This window comes from Cercospora beticola, chromosome 5 (assembly GCF_033473495.1).
Source record: "Cercospora beticola chromosome 5, complete sequence".
Lineage (NCBI taxonomy): Eukaryota > Fungi > Ascomycota > Dothideomycetes > Mycosphaerellales > Mycosphaerellaceae > Cercospora > Cercospora beticola.
This window is the reverse complement of record NC_088939.1, coordinates 278,239-299,804: the sequence shown is the minus strand read 5'-3', so window position 1 is coordinate 299,804 and position 21,566 is coordinate 278,239. Positions and strand designations below refer to the sequence as shown.

The 21,566-nt window shown below is 53.7% G+C and overlaps 9 protein-coding genes across 9 annotated transcripts; 6 read left to right on the top strand and 3 right to left on the bottom strand.

The window, feature by feature from the left end:
* Nucleotides 1–78: 78 nt before the first annotated feature.
* On the top strand, nt 79–1,885 carry RHO25_007365 (uncharacterized protein; the record flags this gene model as incomplete). Its single annotated transcript, XM_023599555.1, has 3 exons — nt 79–748; nt 872–1,004; nt 1,138–1,885. 3 exons carry the CDS (start codon nt 79–81, stop codon nt 1,883–1,885), a joined length of 1,551 nt encoding a protein of 516 aa, XP_023448573.1.
* A 172-nt stretch (nt 1,886–2,057) lies between these two features.
* On the top strand, nt 2,058–3,067 carry RHO25_007364 (uncharacterized protein; the record flags this gene model as incomplete). The annotated part of the gene is made up of 4 exons (XM_023599554.1): nt 2,058–2,467; nt 2,544–2,738; nt 2,799–2,872; nt 2,937–3,067. 4 exons carry the CDS (start codon nt 2,058–2,060, stop codon nt 3,065–3,067), a joined length of 810 nt encoding a protein of 269 aa, XP_023448611.1.
* Nucleotides 3,068–6,633: 3,566 nt separating this feature from the next.
* RHO25_007363 (uncharacterized protein) lies at nt 6,634–7,540 on the top strand (the record flags this gene model as incomplete). The annotated part of the gene is made up of 3 exons (XM_023599553.1): nt 6,634–7,185; nt 7,239–7,321; nt 7,378–7,540. 3 exons carry the CDS (start codon nt 6,634–6,636, stop codon nt 7,538–7,540), a joined length of 798 nt encoding a protein of 265 aa, XP_023448636.1.
* Nucleotides 7,541–7,727: 187 nt separating this feature from the next.
* Nucleotides 7,728–8,651, top strand: RHO25_007362 (uncharacterized protein; the record flags this gene model as incomplete). The annotated part of the gene is made up of 1 exon (XM_023599552.2): nt 7,728–8,651. One exon carries the CDS (start codon nt 7,728–7,730, stop codon nt 8,649–8,651), a length of 924 nt encoding a protein of 307 aa, XP_023448610.1.
* A 332-nt stretch (nt 8,652–8,983) lies between these two features.
* On the bottom strand, nt 8,984–12,253 carry RHO25_007361 (uncharacterized protein; the record flags this gene model as incomplete). Its single annotated transcript, XM_023599551.2, has 2 exons — nt 8,984–9,128; nt 9,183–12,253. 2 exons carry the CDS (start codon nt 12,251–12,253, stop codon nt 8,984–8,986), a joined length of 3,216 nt encoding a protein of 1,071 aa, XP_023448609.1.
* A 549-nt stretch (nt 12,254–12,802) lies between these two features.
* On the bottom strand, nt 12,803–15,221 carry RHO25_007360 (uncharacterized protein; the record flags this gene model as incomplete). The annotated part of the gene is made up of 3 exons (XM_023599550.2): nt 12,803–14,777; nt 14,857–15,139; nt 15,206–15,221. 3 exons carry the CDS (start codon nt 15,219–15,221, stop codon nt 12,803–12,805), a joined length of 2,274 nt encoding a protein of 757 aa, XP_023449155.1.
* Nucleotides 15,222–15,567: 346 nt separating this feature from the next.
* On the top strand, nt 15,568–15,999 carry RSM19 (mitochondrial ribosomal small subunit component; the record flags this gene model as incomplete). Its single annotated transcript, XM_065602938.1, has 3 exons — nt 15,568–15,575; nt 15,725–15,904; nt 15,957–15,999. The coding sequence occupies 3 exons, from the start codon at nt 15,568–15,570 to the stop codon at nt 15,997–15,999; spliced, it is 231 nt and encodes a 76-aa protein (XP_065459010.1).
* Nucleotides 16,000–16,457: 458 nt separating this feature from the next.
* RHO25_007358 (uncharacterized protein) lies at nt 16,458–16,721 on the bottom strand (the record flags this gene model as incomplete). The annotated part of the gene is made up of 1 exon (XM_065602937.1): nt 16,458–16,721. One exon carries the CDS (start codon nt 16,719–16,721, stop codon nt 16,458–16,460), a length of 264 nt encoding a protein of 87 aa, XP_065459009.1.
* Nucleotides 16,722–17,115: 394 nt separating this feature from the next.
* Nucleotides 17,116–20,846, top strand: RHO25_007357 (uncharacterized protein; the record flags this gene model as incomplete). Its single annotated transcript, XM_023599548.2, has 3 exons — nt 17,116–17,257; nt 17,587–18,316; nt 18,371–20,846. The coding sequence occupies 3 exons, from the start codon at nt 17,116–17,118 to the stop codon at nt 20,844–20,846; spliced, it is 3,348 nt and encodes a 1,115-aa protein (XP_023449719.1).
* Between the last annotated feature and the right edge of the window lie 720 nt (nt 20,847–21,566).

The following is a 21,566-nucleotide window of genomic DNA, read 5'->3' as shown; positions in this document are numbered from 1 at the left end:
GCGTAGGAGAATGCTGACGGGAAATACAGCTCTCGGCGGCGGCGATGTCAACCTTCAAGCGATGGAGGCCCGTGTGCCATGTGCCGAAAGCACAATGTTCCTTGCATACCGTCCAGTTCCACCAGAGCGGGAGCCAGGACTGCCCGTGAACACGCCCATCGAAATTCTGCATCGTCATTCTCGAACACTTCCATTGGCCCCGGAGGAACCTCAGTGCCAGATGAACAGGCTCTGAGCACCATATCATATTTCAAGGAGTCACCACAGTTCTCGTTGACAAGCCCGAATGTTACATCTTATGGCGCCGTTCACGATGTCGAATTGCCCCCGGCAGCAGTATGCTTCCACCTGGCCACATTGTACTTTGACTACATTCACGATCAACTGCATACCCTGTTCCAGAAACCTCAATTCATGGCAGATCTGGCGATGAACAGAACCTCGCCAGTCATTGCATACGCCATGATCGCGCTTTCCGCTCGCTTCTCTTCCAACGATTTGTTCTCAGCCACGAGTCCGCGAGCACGAGGAGTGCCATATGCGAGAAAAGCCGCGCAATTGCTAGACGTGAGCGAAGTCTCGCTGACCTCGATACAAGTATGTGTCATGCTCGGTGCATGTCGAATCATTGAAGGAGATGCACAAGGTGAGAGCGTGTATTACGGCATAGCTTGTCGTATGGCGCAATTATTGGATCTGCCCCATCGACAGTGCGAAAGCTTGCTCGAGAAGGAGATCAATATAAGGGGTAAGCAAACAAATCCGCAGTGAGCGACTCGGCTGACTTTACGAGTCTGGCATACTCTGTGCATGATCGATGAGTGGTCTTCATCCGGTGTGCAGGTTCCTCGACAGATCGCGACCCCTCCAGCAGACGTACCTCTCCCAATGGAAGAGATGGCATTCTTGCAGCTGCGGCATGAGAACTCGATCAACATGTCTCAGTCCTACTCAAACCCATCGCTGCTTGGGGAGATGATCACTTTGAACCGCATCTTCAGAGAGTGAGTGCAGCCCTACACCCGAGATCCAGTACTCCCGATGCACGAAAGTGTCTTCGGCGACAAGCCCAACTCTAGATTCCGCTGCGCTGTGGAAATATTCGTGAACATATGCTGACACCCTTCATCACTGTAGTGTCAACCAGATGAACACATACACCGTCGGTACATCGCACCTTCCACCAGACACAGATGCAGTGCAGGCACTGTCAGACAGACTTGATGAATGGGAAGCAATGCTTCCGGTGTACATGCGCGACGAGCCGGCAAACTTGGCACACTATGCAGCCCAAGGACTAGGACGCATCTACGCAGCCGTCTATCTCGGGTTCTATCACTACGGCCAACTACTATACTACCAGTTCCTGCACGGCTCTAACGAGGAAAGCGGCGGGCTCATCAATGTCTTTGCGCAAAGATGCAAGTACCACGCGGCTCGACTTTGCAACATGGTCTATTCGGCACTTGACACGCCCGGCTGCGATGTGCAGTACAACATGGTTGGCCACGTTCTGGTCATTGCCTCCACTGTGCAAATACACACGTTACTCTTCTCATCAGACCGTACCGAGATCGACGCAGCACGACAACGTTTGGAACGCAACTTCAACATTCTGCTCAAGCTCCGAGAGCTTTGGCCTGCATTGGACCTCTGCATGATTCGTCTCCAGGTCTTTCATAAGGCTTGTCGCACATCTATGGATAATTCCTTCCAGCTTGATGGGTGGATGCTCAAGTTCCTCTCCGAATTCGGAAATCCAATCGACGACAAGCCTGAGAACAATGACGCCGAATGGATCATTGGTGATATTGCAATCACACCAACATCGGATTTTGGCATCAACACCATCGCATCGTTCATTCGCGAAGACATGAACACATGAGCCATAGGAACTTGCACCACTTCGTGGAGGTCGTCCTTCCGATCAGTGCTTCATTGGGTTTGACCCCGCACCAGACCTCGCTACATAGGATGCCCGCTCTCAGCAATGAGTATAGTTGCAACAACACATCGGAAGCACTGCACAGGATCACATACCAGAACCAGTAATCAGAATGGCTTCAGCACCAGCAGCTCCCATCGTCAACCCTGCTGAATTATTCTCCTTGGCAGGTAAGACAGCGATCGTGACAGGCGGAACGGGTGGTCTAGGCACGGCGATGACCATGGCTCTTGCTTCCGGAGGAGCTGATATTGTATCAATCGAGCTGGCTGGCGATCCAGGCGCTGAGAATCTCAAGACGTCCGTCGAAGCAGCAGGCCGCAACCTCAAGCAATATCGCTGCGATGTCAAAGATTCCAAGCAACTTCGAGCCTGCTATGAGAAGATCTGGGCAGATGGAATCAAAGCCGACATCCTACTCAACTGTGCTGGAATCCAGAGAAGAGCGGAAGCTGAAGATTTTACCGATGAGCAGATCGAAGACGTGTTGGACATTAACTTGAAGGCGACACTTGTGAGCTGGTCAGTGATAGGTGGAAGCCCTACCCCAGCCATCGCATGTGAGACAGTGACTATCGCTTACACCTATAACTTTTAGTCAAGAATTTGCGAAACCCTTGTTGAAAGAAGGTCGACCGGGCAAGATCATCAATATCGCCAGTATCATTTCTTTCATCGGCGGAAAGAATATCACTCCGTATGCTGCCTCAAAAGGGGGCGTGATGCAGCTCTCGAAAGCTTTCAGCAACGAGTGGGCGAGCAAGGGCATTAATGTGAACTCGATTCATCCTGGGTATGTCGTGACGCGGGCTGAGAGCTGCACAATGTGTGGCAAGCTGACTCTGTGTCGCAGATACTTTACTACGCCATTGACTGAGCAGTACCAGACTGATCCAAAGTATAAAGCTTTCAATGATTATGTCATAAGTAAGTGGCTCTATCAAGTATAAGGAAGCCTCAATAGCATGCTGATCGAATTCCTTCCACACAGTGCGAACACCAATGAAACGCTGGGGCAATCCAGTCGACTTATCCGGTGCTGTGATCTTTTTGGCAAGTGGAGCGTCCGATTTCGTATCAGGAACAGGCATCACAGTCGATGGTGGTTGGACAGGACATTAAATTTTGCAGGAATGCGAATGCAGTCAAGTGTGCACAAAGCCACTGTGCACAGAAACTGCTCAACGTTTCTCAAATTCTCACGTTCCCCATCTTCTACAAAGTCGTCTCTGGATCATCTACCAAAGTCCCATCATCCGTCCACCTCCTTTCCTCAGCCCAAGCAAAAATCGCATCATAATTCTTACAAACATGCGTCGTACCAATTCCTTGCGTCCCAGCTTCAGGCGAGTGATAAGGATCTGCACCTTCGAGTGAGGTGTCGCCGCAGCACATTAATGATAGGCGAAGGTAGTCGGCGCAATGGCTAAAGCCACCGAACGAAAGTCATTAGTGGAAACGGAAGACGACGACAGCCAGGGCGACCAACTTACAAGACGTGCTGAAGATCTTCCGATGGTTCTTCATTCGAGCCGAGCTCTTTTAAGGTGCGAGTCATCAGCCACTAGGACAGCATCAATTCGAGTTCCGAATGAGTAGAAATGAGAGATGATGGCTTACCAAGCAATGAATCTGATGAAACACCGCAATACCATATTCATCGACATTTGGCCCAGGATATGGATGAGGTAAGATATACTTCTCGTGGTTTCGAACCCCGATAAAACCTCTCCCTTCTGTTGGACGACGTCAGCATCTTGATTTTAGGAGCAGCAAGAAGGGACCGACTCGGCATTAGAGATCCCCAATTTTGCTCCATCTCATTCCAGTATTGCTCATGCTCCTCAGCTGGATGTTCCGTGGGTGCGAATCTCGAATCATTCCAGAATAAGACCGTGGTTCGGGGGACTTCAGCATCTGTCAGCCACCAACTTGATCACTGAGCAATTCTGAGTCCCACATACATTCCGGCACAAGCCCATTAATCTCTTCATTCAAGCCTGGCCCTCTCAAACTACTTGGCGCTCCAGCTCTGCACAGACTGAATTTTAATTGTATCAGTAGGCCTAGTGCTGCGCCTCCGAGCGTTGCAAGTATCAGGAGAAACAAAACGACGAGGCTTAGAAACGTTCGTGATTGTCCGAGGAGAGTTGTGAGAGCGCCGCCGCCGTGGTGAGTAGGTGAATGTACTGTCTCAGTTCGATCATCGTCGCGATCAAGCAACCTCTTGACTTGCTCACTGTCTTGATACATATTTTTTGGCTTGATGTGGTGTTGTTGTAAGAGGGACGATGTTTTGTTACCAACCAAGTCAGAAGTCACAGCATCTTTCGAGAGGAGGACGGATGCTTCTGATTCCGCTGTTGTGCACCTTACAAGGCTTCTGGCAAATCCGTTGCTCGAACTGAAGTTGGAGCCGAAGAGCTCCAGGCTGTCATTGTGCCGGTAGGACCATTGAATCCATGCTATCCGCGAGGTATGGATCCGAATTTCACTCGTATGCTAACTTTTTCGACTCGCTGAGCATCTCCCCACTTAAGAAGCTGACAGCCTACACAGGCAAAATTGTCAGCTGAGCCTGGGTAGGCTTTCAAGCACGCAGCACTTTTGAAGCCCTAACCTCGCATCCCTGCAAGCATTGTTTAGACTACAGTCATGCAGCGGGATACTTCATATGCTAGGTGCAAGGAAGTCTACCGTAAGAGGAGCCGTGAATTGTTATCTAAGGTCAAAGGTGTTCGATTCGGCTGGTGTTGTGCCTGGTATCGATAAAATGGTACACGCTGCACATCTACTTGAAAGCGCCACCAGGCCTGTCGTTGCCAGCTCAAAATAAAAAGCGCAGCACGATACCCAACGGACCATGGACTGGCAGGCCTTTCACTGGTCATCACTCTGCCGTTCCTGTCTGGTGAGAGCATATGTATGCAACCAAGACACTCCAATTCACGGATCCATCTCGGTGGCTGTTGAAAGCGTTTCCTTTTCGCTCGTATGGTAGGCTTGCATTTACGACCCAGTATCCTGCATCGAGTGTAAGGTATGATGTGCGGATCCGTGTCTTCGACCGCCTACCGCATGGGATCTTGCTGACAATGCAGACTCCGAGGTTCTCGCATCCCATCGATACAAAACGGCACTCTCAATGTCCACAGGCCTAGAGAATCCCTATGCGTGGCGAACGAAGCGGTGAGAAGACCCGCAGATGTGAATGATGAGGTCTGAGTTCAAAGAGCAGTGCCGAAGATCACGCCTGTAACAGCTATAGCACCACGGCCTGACAGATGCCAGGCGTTGCGGCTCGATGCCAGCAATATGTTGACTCAGATGCAGTTCGCGATTCGTTCAGGTAGCTGCTGGCTTCGCGAAGATATCGTGAGCTGTAATCCAGCATGATAAAAGAGCTTCACGGCTGATATGGGCGGATGCGAAGGTTAGTCGCGAGTCCAAGTTCTGCCGAAGGACATAAAACAACTGGTTGTCTTCGCGGTCCGTCTTGCTCATTGACTCAACCACCGCCACAATTATTAGAGTAGCTTGCCTCTATTTCACCAAATCGACCATGAAGGCTTCCATCATTATCGTTTCTCTGGCATCGCTGGCTGGCATGGCCAGCGCGCTCCCAAGATCTGGTGTGCAGGACATTCCCAATGCCGACCCTGTTTTGGTGGGTAGAGCGGTCGAGCGTGGCGGGGTGGTATGAGTAATCAGTGTTCGCTCCAAGGATGAAGAAATGGCTAATACTGAGAGCAGTTCAATCCCGCCAACATGTATGAGCGTTCCAAGAGAGGAGTGCACAAATTGTGGACGAACTGGAGCCCATCTTGCTCTTTCGCGCGGCTCTTGGAGGATTTCGATGCGGCGGAGGAGATCAAGGTTGGAAGGAGGGCCAATATGCCTAAGGGATGTTAGATGCCATCCTGCAAGTGCTCGTTTGCGGCTCATGCTTGAAGCGGCAGCGAGCACTGTGGGTTGCGGAACTGCGTATAGTTGTGATTGCTATACCACCTTGTTTGATACAACATGAATGCAATCGTGCGAGCAGCTCAGCTGCACAAGAATGCTACAATTCCGCAACGGAAAAGTGACAGTGAGATTGCGTCGCGGGAGTACAGTCTGTCGCCTGCATTCGGGGATCGAAAAGCAGGTATATCTCGCTCTCTGGCAATGTGCGACCTGTTTGGCATTCGGCTTGCGACAGCTTATTGGCACGAGAGCCTAAAAAGTCCTTGAGCTTATATGCCTTGAATCCGAGTAGTGTCCGGATGACACATTGTAGAGCGGTGAGCGATATTCCATACCCTACCTCAGGCTCAGTCACACAGGTCATATCACATGCCAATGCCCTTGTCCTGCAGGGAAAGGTTCACGCGCGGCATAGAGTCGGTTGTGAGCAGCCATGTTCAGCATTAGGAATTGCCGATATACCCTGATACAATCGAAACAATCGATATTCAAGCATGTTGTAAGATGTGCAGGCCGGCATGACCGGCATGTCTGGTCGCTCGTATCTTCCCTTCCTGGGATTCTTCGAAAGCTCTGGTATTGGGATGCCGATAACCTGGTCGACGTGCTAGCTTCGGAGCTGATGAATGAGCGGATGAGACGGTCGATTCGAGTGCAACGCCGCTGAGCTCGTCTGAATTGTTAAGTACATAGGCCACCTTTCGTGCTGGCTCGAACCACCAATGAATATGGCTTCCTTCATCGGCAAAACATTCGCCTTTTCCAAGGGCTACGCAGCACTCGAGCACGACGATAATGAGAAGTATCAGGACATTTCTCCGGAGGATATTGGGCTAGAAAGCGAAGCACCACGAACCAGACTGGCAAGACTGGGTGGGATTGCAAAGACTGTCTTTCGCAGTCCAGCTGGCAGGATCGTTACACTTCTCGCTCTATTAACACTTAGCGCGCCGATCCTCTTCAAAGCTATAGCAGCACGATCGCAGAGGCCTCTGAACAAATGTTATTGCGGTACCACCATCGCCGAGGCTGAAAGCTTGGGGTGCAAATTCGATCCCATGTCACCGGCGTGGCTGCCAGCGGAATGTCGCGATGCAGAGCTTTCGGACGCATTCGAGCAGGCTGCGACAAATCTTCAAGCTGGAGGGGCCTGGCGATACTTCTCTGATGTAAATATGACCCAACCTATTAGCAAGGAAGAAGTAGGAGCAATGGCCGACACGGGCGACTTCTTCTTTGCCGACCAGCATTGGCATAGCATGCACTGCATGTTTGTGAGTCGAGAAGCATACTGACGTGATCCGTACGCAGCTGACGAACTTGACAGATGTGGCAGAAGCGTGAGCTGGCGTTATTGGGCAAGGTCATCTTGGAGGAGAGATACGATGTTCCGCTTCACGCTGAGCATTGGTAAGGTGTCATCGCTATCGCCCGTTTCAGAGTTTCAGCTGACTAGCTATGCCCAGCACCCGTGTATTGACCAGCAAATCCAAGGGGGCGTTCAGTAGAGTCTTGCTCGGCGGCTCGATGGACATCCTGGACGAGGTGCTGGCGCGGCTCATATCGCAAGCGAAGGACGATGATATCGAGATACCAGAAGCGGAGGACAATGAGTTCAATGAGTGGTAGGCGTTAATGGCAGTTGGCGTGGTGAGTTGCAGGAGGGACGTAGGAGTAGGAGGTAGCAGCAGACGTGCAACTTCGCTTACATAAGCTTTCACTCCACTTTCACATGAACGCGCTCCTGCAGCAGTTGCGGACTTGACATTGCGGAATGGATTAACACATCGAAAATATAAACACTCACAGATTGGCCATGATGGCGAGTCTACGAAAATCACCACAGCCGACCCCACCACCCGACCACCTCACCGCCCTCCCCTCCGAACTCCTCCAAAACATCATCTCCTACCTCTTCCCAACCCACGAACCCGATAAAGTCCTCCTCCGCAGAGCACCTCGCAGCGCTCCCCACGACCTCGAACGCCTATCCAACACCTGCCGCACGCTCCACCACGAAGTCCACGCCTGGGCGCAACACTTCCTCCTCCAACACCAATCCATCACAAAATTCAAACCTCCCAAGAATGCATCCGCAAAGCGCAGAAAGCCCTCCTCCAAAACCCCCACCATGTCCCAAACAAACTACCTCCGCAATCGCAACCGCTCCTCCCAAGCCCTCCTAACCTGGTCCACAACAAAATGTACCTTCTGCGGCAAACCCTCCTCCCGCTCCGCAATCCTCATGAACGGTCTAAACTGTTGCTCCGCATGCGATAGCACCCACTGGCCCGACAAAATGACCAAGACCTCCGCTTTGAAAGACTACGATCTCAAGCCCTATCATCTCGACACTTCCCTCGCAGAAGACTGGGATCCGGCACAGATAGCTTGGATAAAGGCGAAGAAAGTACGATATGGGGTTTACATCTGTCAGGGTGCTCCGACGACGATGCTGCTGAGAAAGGATATTGAGGCAAGGGCGAGGGAGGTTCATGGGCAGGATTGGGAGGAACATTTGATGAGGAAGAGAGAGGGGAGGGTGAAGAGGAGGGAGAAGTGGGTGGAGAATAAGAAGAAGAAGTTGGTTGAGGAGGAAAGGGTAGCAAGGGAGGAGGAGAGGAGGAGGAGAGAAGAGGCGATTGTGGTAGGAGATTCATCAGATGAGGACGACGAGGGAAGCTTCGATGTGGCAACGGGGGAAGGAGCAAGTGCAGAAGAAGTGATTGTTATTGATTGAGTGATGAGGACAACAGAGAACTTCCGTTTCACAAATGATACCCACAGTACGACGACTACGATAGCACGAGATATGACCTTACGACTGAGCAGTGCTTAGACCAGGAGAGTGACAAAGTAATATCATACCATCATTTCGCATTCCATGCTCATCTATCTATACCACGCTATGCTACCAGCGAGCAGCAGCGAAGAGTAGCCTCTTCTGGCCAGTTGAAAGCCTGTGCTCCTCGTATGTATCATTCTACATCGACCGACCACGTCTTTCCTGAGGAGAAAGGGGAGTAAAAGCAAGTCTATGCCTTCCCAGTCCGGGCTTCATTTGAACGGCGTCTACTGGCGGTCACCCAACTTCACCATGACGTACGGGATCTCGACATCCTCCTCCGTCATATCCTCAGCAGTAATCTCGAAAATGACGTTCCTCTGATGCTCGGGAATCTTCTTCTTCGAAATGTGTTCCACGAGCTTGGACAACCTGCGATATCATGTTAGCTTTGTCAACATCAGCAATGAAAGGGTCAATACTCACTTCATCGGCAAGCGGTCCTTGTTCTTGGACGCAGCGTAGAAGCTGGCGTACAGCAGACTCACTCCAGAGCTTATCATGGTGACGCTGAGACCCTTCTCCTTGAAGTCGTCGAGGAACTGCTGCAGTGTGACATCCTCCGTCTCGAAGCGATCCCACAGCTTATCGATCGTCTCTTCTCCATTCTTGCCCTGGTACTTGCCCTTGGGTGAAGCAATGGGCTCCGAGAAGCCAAAGAACGGCAGCGCCAGATTGACGAAGCCGTTCTTGTACTGCTCGATATCCGTCTTGCCATCGATGATCTTGTACAGCTCAAGGATGACCAGGCCGGTGACCAGGGCCGTCGTCGTGGCGATGGCGGGGATGATCTTGCCAGCGATGAATTTGATCTTGTGTCGATCTGCCGTCTGGATCTTGTAGTTCTCCGCACGAAGGTTCGCCGCGGCGGTGATGAAATCAATGTGGAAGTTGGTGTCATCGTCCTTCTCGAACTCCACACCTTCAATGCGGAAGTCGCCAAGTTGCTTCGGCTGAGGCAGAGACTTGGCAATCTTCTCCAGCTGAGCATTGTCGTCGTCGGCTCCAGACGGCTGCGCGTTCGGATCTGGTTCCTTGTCATCGGCCTGGATCTTGACACCAGGATCAGGCTTGAAATCTGGCACAATCATGCGGTTGAGAACGCCCAAGATGTAATCACGGTCGGTGGTCTGCTTGATACCGTAGTTGAAGGCGTGCAAATTGGCACCAGCGAGAACAAAGTTGTAGTGCGTCTCGTTGTTGGGATCGAAAGTGAGCGCATCAGGAGCACGCTTCGGCCCCGACCAGAAAGGCTGACCGGATGAAGTCTTGCTGTCCTTAGGAAAGTTGTACAGCAGCTGTTGAATGGCATTGTTGTAGTGCTTCTCAAACTGTAGACGCGCCCACTCAACGCAATCATCGAAAGACTTTGGCTTGCTGGTGACCAGGAATTCCTGTAATGTCTCGAGAGTTTGCTTCTCGTTTCCGGACTGCTTGAGCGCGGTGCCCAGGTAGTCCTTTTGCGTAATGTACGAATTGACAATATCTGCCGGCGCTGTGAAAACGGTGTTGAAAAGCTCCTTGGCCCAAGCGATGGTGTGCTCGATGCGGTTCGGGAATGATCGAAGCGTACACATTGGGAATGACTGCTCCGGAGGATCTTGCGAGCTGGAGTAGGACTCTGTCTGACGAGGCAGCACAACCTGTGTGTTGCCTTTGGTGCCGAGAGTGCCACTGTCCAGCAGAGGCTTGTGGAAGAAGACGCATCGCCGATCGACGTAGGTACGAGCATCCACATTATCCAGAGCATTAGTGACGCCGTCGAGATTCTGCCAAAATTCCTCGTTGAAGACGTGTTCCGTGTCTTGCGCCACACGATCCTTCAGCATCTCAATGTGCCCCGTAAGATCAGGGTTCATGGCCTGCACAGCACGAGCTGCGCACTCTGACTTGAGCTGGCCGACGTCCTTAGGTCGGAAAAGGAATTGTCTGTTGAGATTGCTCTTCTCGATCTGGTCCATGTCGGTCACCCAAATCCTGCCCTGTGGCCCAGTACCGAGACCAATCATTGCCCAGTTCTTCAGCATCTCACAACCAATGGCGCCAGCCCCGACGAGAAATTGCTTGACGTTCGACAGCTTCTCCTGATACTCCTTACCAAACACTGCAATCTGGCCATCATATCGTGAACCAACTGGCTTGCACAGCTCTTCCGATCGCTTGACGGATGTCGGGAGTGACTCAAGCGAGTCCAGGTACAGCCATTGCTTGATCGGGTGAAACTTGCCAGATACCGACTTGAGCACTTCTTGCGCGGCCAGACCTCCGAAGAATGCGGCCATGGGTGAGAGGTCCCCACGTGCTTGATATGAAAGCTCAGTGATGATCTTGTCGTCCAACTCTGCCTTGTCCTCCGACTGCTCGTTGATCTCCTGTGCAAGCTTCAGCACCTCCTTGGCGTCTTCATCATTGTGTGCTCGTGGCAGTTCCCCGTTGTGCTTTTCGGCAAACGCATGCAACGCCTGAAAGCCTGCGTGGAGCTGTCCGGGGCGATCGAATTTGGCAAAGTCGGAAATGAGCTGTTCAGGCTTCTTCAGCTGCTTGCTCAGTGGCTCAAAGTCCAAGATCTTTGGCATCTTGACCTGCTGATACAGTCCTCCTCTCTGGTACTGCCCTGCATTCGCCGGCAGATCAATCTGGAAAGTGTATGGTCCCTTTACCGTGATCTTGCGAGGCGTGCCATCGTTGAGAGCCTCCATACCTTCCACCTCCGAGAATGTGACAAAGTCTCCATCTTCCAGGCCGTGGCGTGTCTCGTCGAGTGCAGAGACGAGGCCGTCCGAATCGATGCCGGCGACGATGCCGTTGAGCGGGTTCTCGCCTGTGGGGTCGCCAACGGTGAAGTTCTTTCCGAAATCGGTGAAGATGTGGCCAAAGAGACCATAAGTGTCGGTGATCGTGATGTAGATGCCGTTTTCGTGACAGTAGTCGGCGATTGTGAGCTGGTCTTTGAGTGGAGTGTCAGTCAAAACTATGCTCTGATACTTCTTGAGCTGGCTCAGATCGCTCGTCAGGTCCTTTGCTTGATGGACCGAGACAGGCGTGTACGGGTTCAGCTCGGCCACGCGCGGCGCAGTCAGATCGGCGCGAGGCTTGCCCACATCTTCGGGATGCAGGAAGAATTGCGACGAGAGGTCCTCGATCCGCGTCGGCTTCGGGTCGAACAGTGTCAAGCTCTTCACGCCCGCGAGGGCAATGTTCTTTGCAATCTCCACACCAAGGCCGCGCAGACCCACGACCAGGACGTTGCTGCTGCCCATACGCTTCATGGCCTCATGGCCCAGCACGTACAGCTGACGAGAGTAGAGACTCTCATCAATCTCGCCATGGCCGTTGCTGGCTTCCTTCAGCTGCTGCACAGCCTTCTGCGGATGGTCGACGTCCATGGGCGTGCTCATCGTGCCGTTCCCGTTTGCACGCGGCTCGGAGATGGATCGCTTCTGCTGGGGCGGGGCGTCGGAGTGTTCGTGCGGAGGAGACTCTGCTGGTCTCTTCATATGAGCGAGTGTCGAGCAAGGCGCAGCACGTTGTGCGGGACGGCGAAAGAGCAGCAGTAATGACTGGTGGACCTTACACTGCTCCCACTCCCACTTGTGTTTGCCCTGCACCGATTTCCACTCCCTCTCCAAATGTTCTGTGCAATGTCTCTGTTTGTTCGGTTCAGCAGTTGTGAGATGGTGAAAGAGCCAACAGCTTTGTCGATGCGTCGAAGGTGGGAGATGGCGGCGCGTGTTTGACGGGAGGCAACCAAGACAGCTTCAAACATGCCGTCAGAGACCCGCTTTGTAAGGCACCCTCAGGCACACAACGCTTATGGAAGCAGCGAGACACTTCACACTTTGCTGAGAATAAAAGCTATACGCGTATCCGTCGTCTTCGCATTCATTGTGGAAACAGGCGGTATCTACATGTTCATGCCACGAAGTCGTTAGTGACAACCATGAAACGCCCCGCGCCACGCTGTGCTACGCTAAAATGTGAGCAATGCAAAAACCAGTCCGTTCTCCTCTGTATTTGTGTCCCTCAAACGACCAGGCCCGCTGTCATCACCTCCTGCCCGTCCTCGTACTCCTCTGTGCAGCGGGCGGTGTCTCAAAGGCATCGTCGTCGCTGATCTCGTCATCGCTAGGCTCACGGCGCTTCGACGCTGCCGGCTTGGCTGTGCCATTCGCCCTCGCCGTGGTCTTTGGCTGCGTGCCGAAGCTCAGCGTTTGCTGTGTGCCATTCACTCTGCTTGCCGCCGCTCCGCCTCGGCCTCTGCCGCGAGTTGTTGCACGTGCTGGGGCTTTCTTCGGTGGACTGGCCGAGCGCTGCGTGCGCGAAGCCTGGCTCACAAAGAGCAGACTGTCGTTATCCGCCTCATCATCGTCATCGTCGAGCATAATCACATCTTCGTCATCCGATACCGGCTTCTTCTTGCCACGAGCCGCTGTCGTTGTCTTTGCTGGGGCTTTCTTGGCTGCAGCAGCGGTAGTCTTACGGGTTGTACCACCCGCAGCTTTGCCACCTCTGCCGCCCCGACTGCCTCGCCCTCTTGCGGGACGAGCACTTGACGCAACGCTCGCGGCATCGTCGTCGTCGTCATTGTCCTCCTGACCTTCGGCTCCTTCAGGACCAATCCACGACAAGATAGAGTCCTCCCAAGATTGCCCTTGCTCATCGCTATCCCAGTCATCTGGCCGGGGGTTTCGAGTTGCCTTCCAATTCTTCGTCTTACGCTCGCCCTTATCGTGCGCTTCTTCAAGGATCTGGCGGTTTTTCTCGAGGGTCGCCTCCATCAAGTCATCGTCCATCAGCTCGCCGCCCTCGCGGTCCCCTTGAGTCTCCATCAGAGCATCTTGTTGCTTCTTCAGGTATTCATCAACGAATTCGTGCATTGCAAATTTGTCGTCCTTGTCCACAAATTGAGAGACGGCCTCGCTGAAGGTGTTCTGGGGGAGAATGCTCAGAGATTGAATACCTAAGTACTCTTTGACCAGTTTATGCACCCCAGCCGTGTCGATGGCCCCGCTCTTGTTGACGAACTGCTGATCGTCGATGTTGGGTACATCAGCATCCACCTTCTTCCGGCCGATAGCCGTGCGTTTGCGATGATACTGTACCACATCTGTAGCATTCGCAACTACGTCTGCGAAACGTCCAGAGAAGCGCTGTGGGTTGTCAACGTCGAATGTCCCACCTTCAGGTGGTGTTGTCTCGACCCGAAGCCGGACAATTGGCTTTGGAGGCTCATCCTCCTCATCCACATCTCCTTCGTCTTGAATCTCATACCACTCCTGCTTCGCCTCCTCAATGAGCTCGTAGACGATCTTGGCGAGAAATTTGGACACTTCACCACGTTTGTCGGCTTTGTTAGACATGGCAATTTCGCACGCTTCGGGATAGTCCTTCAATGCAATCTCCTTGACGATGAAAGGCCGCACGGTCTTCAATCTGATAGATTCGGTTTCGTACTCCTGCCCAGTTACGCTCACAATGGCAACGTGTTTGGGAACGGCTTCGCCTTTGACGAGTGACGTTGCCACTGACGAGCCAGGCTGCATGACCTTGAAGCCCATCTCCGGATTCTCTTCAGGCTCAATCTTGCACTCGTGTTCGTGGCCCCAAATGACCAGATCCATGAAGCTTGGGATGAATCGTTCAGGCAGATATGACGTCTCAGTGTATGCATGGTGATTCTGATGCACGCTCATGATGTTGAACCAGTCTCCTGTTTGTCGCGATGGTTGGTAGAACTTGACCTGCTCGTCTCGGAATGTCCGAAAGAGTCGCTCGTCACGAACGTTGCTCATGCCGTACAGAGCAAGTTTGGTTTGCCCTTTTTGAAGCAGGACCGGCTTGATATGTATGTTGTCTGATTCTGGTGTTCTTCCGTAGTAGTTTAGCAATCCCGCAGCTTGAAGGATGTCAAGAGCGGCAAGGTGCCCTTCGCCAGAAGGGTCGTCGTGATTGCCGTGGATTGAAAAGACTGGTATGGCCACATTGATGTTCTCGTCATCGTAGTTGACGTGATTGAAGGCACTGCAATGTGTTAGCACTGCAATCATGCTGAGTCGAGCAGAAGTCCGGCTCAAATGATCGTCTTGTGCCATGTGCTTACCCAGCAAAGTGTTCGCTGCTGTCGCTCAGCATCTGCAGCTCGCACGGCTTGTCACCGAAGCAGTTCTCGCGTAAACTTCGCATGACTTGGTACATGGCTTGTCGAGAGGGCTTGTTCTCATGGAAAAGGTCACCTGCGAGGAGAACCATATCGACGTCGCGAGTCTTGGCGAGCTGCATGATTTCGTCGAAAGTCTGCCAGCTATCGTTGCCACGAACGGGATCGCGTTCATTGTAGCCGACATGGTTGTCAGTGGCCACAAGTATGCGAATCGTATCGGCTGCTGTGTAAGCCTTTGGTGAGCATTTGATTCTTTCGAGTTTCAACTGGCATGGGCTCGGTGTTGTACCTTGTTGAGACGGCATGATGCCGGTCGATGTGTTGAAGAGAGGACGGGAGTGAGCAGGTCCCAAGTAGGAGACTACATTGAAAGACGAGCAAACGGGAAAGCAGAAGTGCCTACGCGAATGCGCGATGAACGCGAGTGAAGGTCAAACGAAGGACAAGCATCTGAGCATCTGTGGCGGTGATTGGGCGAGGGGCGACGGCAGCCTGCGCGAAGCAGCGCGATTTTTACGCGCGGTCACGTGAGCGGGAAGGCCCGTCGCGCTTGCCTCTTCCGCTCGACGTCAATCGAAAGAACATTGCCATTGTTGACGCCCTACAGAGCGATGAGATGAGGTCTACAGCGGCGCTGCTGGCGCGATCAGTATGGAAGGGTGAGTACTTGATGATTGCGCCATTGAAACCATTGGCAGCGCTGACCCCGAACTGCAGGACCGCACATTGTTCCGTACGCCTCCTTCCCACCTTCGAATCACCCGCGACCGCGACAATTTCTCCTGCGCGTATACTGACAGCTGCGAAGTCTGCCAATCGTGCGACCAAAGCCAGGTGAAAGGACACCGCCGATCAAGACACAGGCGAGAAGTGCCACAATACTGCCCAACTTTGTGGGGCTCATCTTCCAAGTATACAATGGCAAGATATACCACGACGTGCGGATTACGGAAGACATGGTGGGACACAAGCTTGGAGAGTTCTCTCCGTAAGTTCTTGGTCGCTGTACATTGGCTCGTTCCTCCCTGCTGACAAATTAGCACCCGGAAACGCTTCACGTACAAGCAGACGAAGAACAAGTGAGCGCTGGGCATTTCAGGGCATGTATCATATTGTATGTAGAGATTGGACATCCGGCGCGGCGACGTCGAAGGAGGTAAAGTAATCGCCGGTGTGCAACGGGAGGTGCACGAGAGCTCGGTGCCTTCGCCTCGCAGAAGAGATGTGTGCCAGTTTGGATCTGTGGCCTGGTGAGTGCGCAGAAGTTCCATAGTCGGGTTGCTTCTAGGCTCTGGTGGCTGCATCATGCCTCGGTCGCAGTACGTCCACCTCGGCAAAAGGTCAGTCACGGCATAGCTGGTGGAAAGCTCATGATCGTGCAGTACGAATGAAAAAGAATGCACCCGGATTGAGACCAATTTCAGTTGCAGAGTGAGAGGGTCGCAGTGCGTCTCCATCTCCCTGCGATGGCAAGAGCAACTGAGCACTAGACCGTTGGATCTTCTCACCCAACAATTGACTTGCATGCCGGCGGCTGCTCCTCACCTCTCCTGCGCGTGGTTCGGCTCCATGTCGACGAGGAAGGGCGGTGGCTGCGGGTTCCTGATCGGGTCCTGCTTCGGGTCGAGCGCCTTCCCTACGTGTCGGTGCACGCTGCCGCCTGATTGACCTGCACGGCCGGCCAACTCTTGCTCCAACTCGAGCCCTTCGACATGCTCTTGCAACTCGTCGTCGGGCAGTGCAAGAGGCAGTGCTCGGCCAATACACTGTCCTCTTGTCCCTGATGCTCCGCTGCAGCACCTCATTCCAACCACTCGTCTCTCGTTGTCCCATCGCGCTTCATTGCAACTCCGGAACCATTGACAACTTCTTCATACTGACTGGCCACGGCTTGCCTCCGCCACCCAACTCACCGTCAGCCGCCACCGCTCGCTTCGATCCTCACCTGGCGTCTCGCAAAGGTTCGTCCTGGACTCTGATTGATCAGTCGACTTGCCAACCGGCCTGCAGATCTCGCATACAACCCTCGCTGTGAGTGTGGAACGGTGACACTCGTCAATGCCGCGTGGAGAGAAGCTGATCGTCGTTGGCACAGCACGCAAACAGCTACCGACTCCACTTTACTGCGGCCTGCCGAAACCAAGCCTCCAGGCAACCTGCGGCCCGGCCGAACTTTCCACTCCCTCGGGTTCCATCCCCATGGCTACAAACACTGCCTGCAAGAGCACGCGCCGTGTCTATTCGGCTGAAGAACTGCATCGCCTGAGAAACACTCAATCGCAGCCTAAGCTGTCTGAGTCCATCGAGGAACACGAAGGGGAAGACGCGGAACTTGTCAAAGGTATGATTGGACAATCAACCCTCACTTTCTTCTGCACGGCCGTTGCGGCAGCATTGCCTCCTGAGGCTCTCATAGGCCAAGCGCGTCCATTGTTTTGAAGCTCACTCGGCACGCGTTCGGCTGCCCTCCTCAAAAAGGCTCCGCACTTCCACGTGCTTCTTCTTACCTGCACCTACCCGAAACACCTACCCCAACGACCACCGTCATGGACGAGGCAGTGGCAGCGAACATGCGCTTCATCGCCCGAGTCCTTGACTCCCCTGAATCCCGCCACTCCCTGAACGATTCCATTCAACCCCTGCACATGATCACTGACGGCTTGCCATCAGAGCACGTCCTACGTGGATCAAAGTCGTTCACTGCTCGCTCGTTCCGCGGACGGCAATCCACCAACAGCAGCCTCCGTGTGCCATCGAGCAGATCGAACAACGAGAACTCCTCCTTCACCACTCACGACACGTTTCACCAGCCGACCGTGAGTGCCCTTCCTCACCCAGCAGTTCTCGGCGAGATCGCTTCGAACGGTCAGCTTCTCCGCGGCGGCATCTTCAAGCCTGGCCGGTCCCCTACCCCTTCGCTGAAGAAAAAGGCTGTGGAAGCCATTGTCAAAAACCACGGCTCTCCCAGCCACATCCGCGTCACTGCTGGTGGTCGAATTGTTCCATCTGAGCAGTCGCCACTGTGCCAGCCCCGCTACGGCTACAGTGCGATTCGAGTCAACGGAGGGCTTATCAAATTCGCGCCCAACCAGCGCTATCACAGCCGGCCAGAGGAACTCATCCAGCCCGTCAACCAGAACGGCAACGTCATCCACGACATGCAGGGCAACTTCTTTCAAATCATTGACAACACGCTCATGCCACTGTCGATGGCAGCCGACGGCACCGTCGCGTTGTACAGCGACGATACTCCCAACCTCAATTTCGCTGGGCGACCAACTTCACAGGGTCCAGCCGCGCCACGATTTCACTCATCCTCTCAGGTTGCTGGTGCCACAAGCAGTCCCATCCCTGCTCCAGATCCTTCAGTGCCATCGCAGATCAAATCGCTGGAAGCTGAGTACGTTCAACATCAATGCAAATGTCTCCTTGGCAGCGCTAACCAAAGCATTAGGCGCACCCGCTTGCAGGAAGAGTCGAAGGCCTTGGACCAGACCGAAGCCAAATTCGGCAAAGACATGTCCAGAGAGGAGAGGAACCGTCTGTTCGCGCGACGCAGGCAGCTTGTTGGCATGTTGGACACGATTCGCAAGTCTTTGAATGCGCTGAACCGCCCATCGGTCGCACTGGGTCGCGCTTCGCCACGCGCGCTGCAGGGTAGAGCTTCGGTATCACCACCTGGCCGCGGACGTCTTCCTCCCTACTTCCAGGCGAACTCGGTCAACAACTCTGCCGCACCGCCATACGCTCCTGCCTTTGGCCCCGCTCAGACGGCCTTTGGTGCTCCGTTAGTCCCAGCACCCTCCTCCGTGCAGGAATACGGTGCCACGGCCTGGCCTTACGGCCCACCAAATGCTTTTCCACAGCTGCCTCCTTTCGACGGAGCAATGGCACCGCCACTTCAAGGTCTTGCTCCTGCATTGTCACAGAGCAACATGATGGCACCGGTACCAGCCAACATTCCCCAGAGTGACGGTGCTCATTCATTTTCGGAATCTCGTGCCGATGCGGCAGAGCGTTCACACGCCGTTCCCATCACAGCGCCAAACTCTAAACTCAGCAACAACATGAGGTCGAAGCTCAATCCTACCAGTCCAGCTTACAAGCCGACTGCTTCGTCTGATGGTTCCTGTGTCGAGCGTCGTGCGGGTGCCGCCCAATCCCCTGGACACAAGCTGCCTGCTCTCCCAGAGAGTGTCTCGAAGTCATCGACTGCGACTGATGACACAATCAGCCCAGTCAAGAAAGATGCTCTCACGCACAGTTCGAGTGTCTCCAGCTTTGCAACTGCCGACTTCTTTCCACGCAATCCTCGCGAACACTCGACACGCCAGCATGTCTATACCCAGTCCGGCAACAAGGAGAATGAGGATCCTGAGGATGATCATGCCAACTTCAACACTCCCAGCCGCGAAGTCCATCAGCCACGTCATCCCGACACGAACGAGTCGCGCGCGCCCGTTGCTCCACCAGGTACTCCGGTGTACTACAGCGCAGCCGCCACACACGCACCGCAGCCAGCAAAGCTTGCAGAGCCTGCTCGTCAGCAAACCCGTTCGGGGGTTACTGATCGGCAAATGAACAACATCAGCCCCAAAAACAAGCGGGACTATCCTTTCGTGTATGAGCAGCCAGGCAAGGCTGCTCACTATCCTACGTCGTCGCCAACGGGCACAAACAATTCCGCCGAAGACACTGGCGCTGTGAACTTGAAAGACAAGTCTCCTGAGTGGCTTGACGGTTATACGTGTGGACTGCAACGTCGAAGCTTCCAACCGGAATGTGGCAACGATTGGTTGAACGGCTACTGTGATGGCTTGAAGGCATCTGCATCACGTTCGAAGCCTGCTCGCTCCTCGGCGCCTTTCAGCGGCAGCCCGATGAAGTCCATCTCGCGCCGCCCCAGCCCGGCAGTCCCATCGCGTTCTGCGAGCGCATTGCAATCGGCGCAGCACTCTATGAACGCATCGCGTCCTCCGTTCGAGACCAACACCAACAGCATTGATTGCCTCAAGCAAGCCATCATCGCACCACACAATGAGAATGCACTCCTGATGTCAGGGGTCAACAGCTCGCAGTTCAATGATACCATGCCGAACCTCGGCACCTGGGCCAAGAAGCAGCAGCAGAGCCGTCCCACGATTGAGCTCCCAGGTCTTGGCCTCACTCTTCCGCAGCGTAACGCTACTGCGGATCGTCAAGGCATCATGTCAGAGGGCAATAATGACATCAAGAGCAAGATTGCCAGCGAGCGTACATCGGAGCACCTGCAGACCGCGAGACCAACGCTACCGGCCACACTCAGCACTGCGAGCATTGCCTCTGGGAGTTTGGGCACTGGTGGTGGCATGCCCACTCCTTCGAATCGTGTCACCAGCTTGGGGAGTATCGAGTCAAGCCTCTTCAACCAATGGCCAGGGAATCGCGTGATGACACCGGGAGAGTGGAGATCCGCCGGCACCTCCCAAAATGCTGCACTCACGACTGGATTCTTCGCTCATGGGCAATTTGATGGTACGATCGATCCTCAGACCCTCCCGCACCGAGCCAGCCAGCTGACTGCCGGTGTTTCAGGAGCTCCGCAGCGAGTCACGAGCGACGTGCACACTCGCATGTCTTCCGGTGGTCGGTTCAGAGAGGCGTCGCTCGATGGAATCACGAGCCCACCAACGTCCCCACGAGCAATGTCCCCGGCTACGTCTCCAACTGGCACTCCAGCGCGCCGCGACAGCAAGAAGCACAGCCCCCGCAAGGGACCCTCGCCAACCAAGGGCAAGTTCGAGTCCTTGGCTGGCAAAGTCGGCATCAAGGTCACCTCTCCCACGCCGTCTGAAGTCGGCGACGACATGGTCGAGACGAACAGTCCTTCGGGCAAGCGTCATTGGGGCGTACGCGACTGGATCAAGGGCGGCAAGGGCAACAACGCCTAAGCCTGCCCACTCCACACAATACTTCTCCTCCATTGCGACATCTTTCAGGATATACCGCAGTCCCTTTGGCTACCATTATGGTATCTCATCCGGAGCAGCATCCGTCCTGAACTGGCCACATCGAATTCTCCGCACAGCATTACCTTGTTTTTCACCCGACGCAAGCATCGCATATCTCACCGCGTGGTCTGCGACCGGATCACCGCATCGTCTTTTCACATTGTACTCAAACATGCCTCACCAATGAGGCGTCCTTGCACAGCTACGCCACGCTTATCGCACATTCCAGCGGGATTGGGCTGGGCATTCGAAACTGCATTTCAGTGCACCTTTCTCTGTCGACGACTGCAACTCATGCTGTCCGCAACAGCGACTTTGCACGATCGAGAGATGAGATTTGGCAGATATGATTATGGAAAATCACAAAAAAAGATGGAAGATTGAAGAGATGGGTGAGCATGATTGATTGTATGATTGTTTGTTTTGTCGTCTACTGTACCAAAAGCTGTAATAATGTAACTGTTGTGCTGTCAGTGCTTGAGTCTCATGTCTCCAGACTCTCAATTCGTTCACGCTGCTGTCCAACAGTGAGAAGTAGTCATTCATCAAAGAAACATGCTTTGGAAGCCAAATTATTGGTCCATTGGGGAAGACCGAGGGATTGGATCGTGGTCTTCTTTGCGCTTCGACTCCATGAATTATCTCAAATCCATTCGAGCC